The sequence below is a fragment of the Lipotes vexillifer genome, unplaced genomic scaffold (assembly GCF_000442215.2).
Source record: "Lipotes vexillifer unplaced genomic scaffold, Lipotes_vexillifer_v1.1 scaffold584, whole genome shotgun sequence".
NCBI lineage: Eukaryota > Metazoa > Chordata > Mammalia > Artiodactyla > Lipotidae > Lipotes > Lipotes vexillifer.
Window position 1 is genome coordinate 263,863 of NW_006783036.1, and position 2,406 is coordinate 266,268.

At 65.5% G+C, this 2,406-nt stretch overlaps 1 protein-coding gene across 1 annotated transcript in view; it reads right to left on the bottom strand.

Moving 5' to 3' along the window:
• ADSS1 (adenylosuccinate synthase 1) overlaps positions 1-2,406 on the bottom strand; it is an 18,897-nt gene that overhangs the window by 1,217 nt on the left and 15,274 nt on the right. Inside the window, exons 10-11 of the mRNA XM_007455583.1 lie at positions 2,141-2,265; positions 565-662 (exon numbers count right to left, since the gene is read on the bottom strand). Coding sequence (XP_007455645.1) covers positions 565-662; positions 2,141-2,265 — 223 coding nt within the window. The remainder of the gene's footprint in view (positions 1-564; positions 663-2,140; positions 2,266-2,406) is intronic.

Below are 2,406 nucleotides of genomic sequence, written 5' to 3' on the forward strand. Positions count from 1 at the left end.
GGGGGGCAGCTCGCCCATGGCCACTGGTGAGGGTGGGGTCACGTGTCCCCGGTGCAGATGCACAAGTAACTGTGACCCCAGGAAAACAGCACTGCCTTTATGCTTTTTAAAAGAAAGGATGCTTCCTTGGTCACAGAAACTCCAGTTAGAACCTTAAGGAGTCTAACCAAAAATGTATGTTTTCTTAGGTCAAAGTCGTCTTCCTATTGGCCCAGACCTTTGAGCGTCCAGACCTGACGTCAGCTATTTCAGGTGAGTCCCCAGCTCCTGGGAGGTGGGCCTTGACCCCAGGCACCTGAGGGTCCCCCAGGGTCCCGGGGTCAGGCCGGTCCCTCTGAGCCCTTCCCAGACCATGGATGCCTGGCAACTGCCCCAAGGCCCGGCCAGGCCTCCCATCGGGGTGAGAACCTGCCACAGACAGAATCGGGATGAGTCTCCCAGACACGCACTGACCCCGCGTGTTCAACACGTACACCCTGTCCCCTCGCCCCAGAAACCACGGGTCACGTCTGTTCCCAGGTCCCGCGAGACAGGCCAAGGACAGGAAAGCCGCCGTGCTCGCACCTGGGAAATAGGGGATCCGCTTCCCACTGAGCTTGTACGCGATGCCGACTTTAATCTCGTCCAGGACGTCCAGGATGTCCAGCTTCGTTAAGGCCAGCCTGCCCAAAACCACAGCGAGAAGCCGAGCGGCGCTCAGCTACGCTGTCATTTCTCCTGTCGGGGTCCACCCCTCGCCTCTCCTCTACTTGCCAGGAATCGAGAGGAGGATGGAAAAGGCCGCCTATGGCCCGGCTGGAACCCAGCTCCAGACACCTGGCCCACCTGGCCCTGAGCACCCCATGGGGACCCCGATCTGGCGGCCTTGTCCTTTCTGCCTTTCTCACGGCCGCGTTGAGGGTCTGGGCATGTGAGCCTTGTGCCCGTCCACGCCCCGCTGACCCGGGAGACCCCGAGCCCGGGCCGAGACCACCGGTGCCCATGACGCCGTCCACCCCTGAGGGTCTCCCGCACCATCCGCCCAGGGCCAGGGAGCCCGGGGTTCATGCAAGTTTCTCCCTTTCCTTTCCTCATCTCTGCACGGCCTGGCCTCAAGGGCCTCTGGGTGGGTGTCCCTGGGCTTCCCGAGCCCACGTGGGCCACCGTGCGCAGCGCCACTGCCCTGACCCGCGCTGGGCTGTTACCCTCGGGGCCCCGGGAGGCTGCATCTCCCCGTTTTGCACACAAGGACTGCGGGCCGGGGAACTCGGATCCCATGTCCTCGGCCACTTCATCCCTGTGCCTCCCGCGGACGGACGGCCCACACACACCGAGCACGGCTGTGGTTAACTCGTGGGCCGTGTGCTGTGACAAGCGTGCACCTCGCACCCTGGCCCGTCTTTCTGGGGAGGAAGCAGGAAGTCCTCCATTCGCACGAAGCCCCTCATTTCCCAGGGCAAGGTCTGAGCCACCGGAACCACAACCCTCACCAAGAGCAGCCCGGCTGCCTGGCTGGTCTTGAGGGCACTGTGGGGGGCCCGCCCTGCCCCCCGGGGTTCTGCTTCGGAGGAGGGGGACTCCTGCTCCCGGCCCCCTCGGGGTCATCTTCCTGTCCACAGCCTCGCAGACCGGGGCCCCAGAGCAGGGGGCACCTGCGGAGGCCCCCGAGGGGCTGTAAACCCAGCCGGCCGCTCTCCAGGACCAGCGCAGGCTGCGTCCCCACGGCCGCCTCTCTGCGGGGTCTTGCAAGCTTCAAGCGTCGCCTCTCCTGCTGGGGGTTTGTTCTGCCCCCTTCTTAGGAGCCCAGTGTCACCCTGGGGGTTTGGGGGAAGTGAAGTGATGGCGTTTGCCGCTGGCACAGCTCGTGGGGGAGCCCCAGCCCTGTCTGTGCTCAGGAGGAGATGCAGGGCTGGCTGCAGGGCCAGCTCCAAGGTGCCCTGCGTGGGCCTCCACGTCACCCCACAGTGGCCTCGCCGTGGAGAAGGGTCTCCCTCGGGTGACATCACCCTGCGTGGGGAGACGGTGGCCCTGAGCCCCGAGGCCCAGCTCCCCTGCTCCCATCATGTCTGGGGACTCAGGGTCGGACCCCGGGGTGGGCGGACCCTGAGGTGGACGAGCACCCAGTGGGCTCAGTAGCAGATGTGCCGGAAGTGCCACTTACGCGGTGAATCCATTGACCATGTGGGCGTATCTGAGGGTCATCAGGTCCAGCCAGCCACAGCGCCTCTTCCTGCCCGTGGTCACGCCCCACTCGTGGCCGCGGCTCTGCAGCAGGTCACCAATCTCCTGCGTGGGGACAAAGAGGGCCCCGGTGCCACAGGAAAGGGAGCCTGTGCCCAGCTGCCTGGCGCTCACAGCACCTCCCCTGCCCTCCCCTCCGAACCCCCTGCAGCCCCTGACGATCACCCCCCCCCCACCCCACCCACC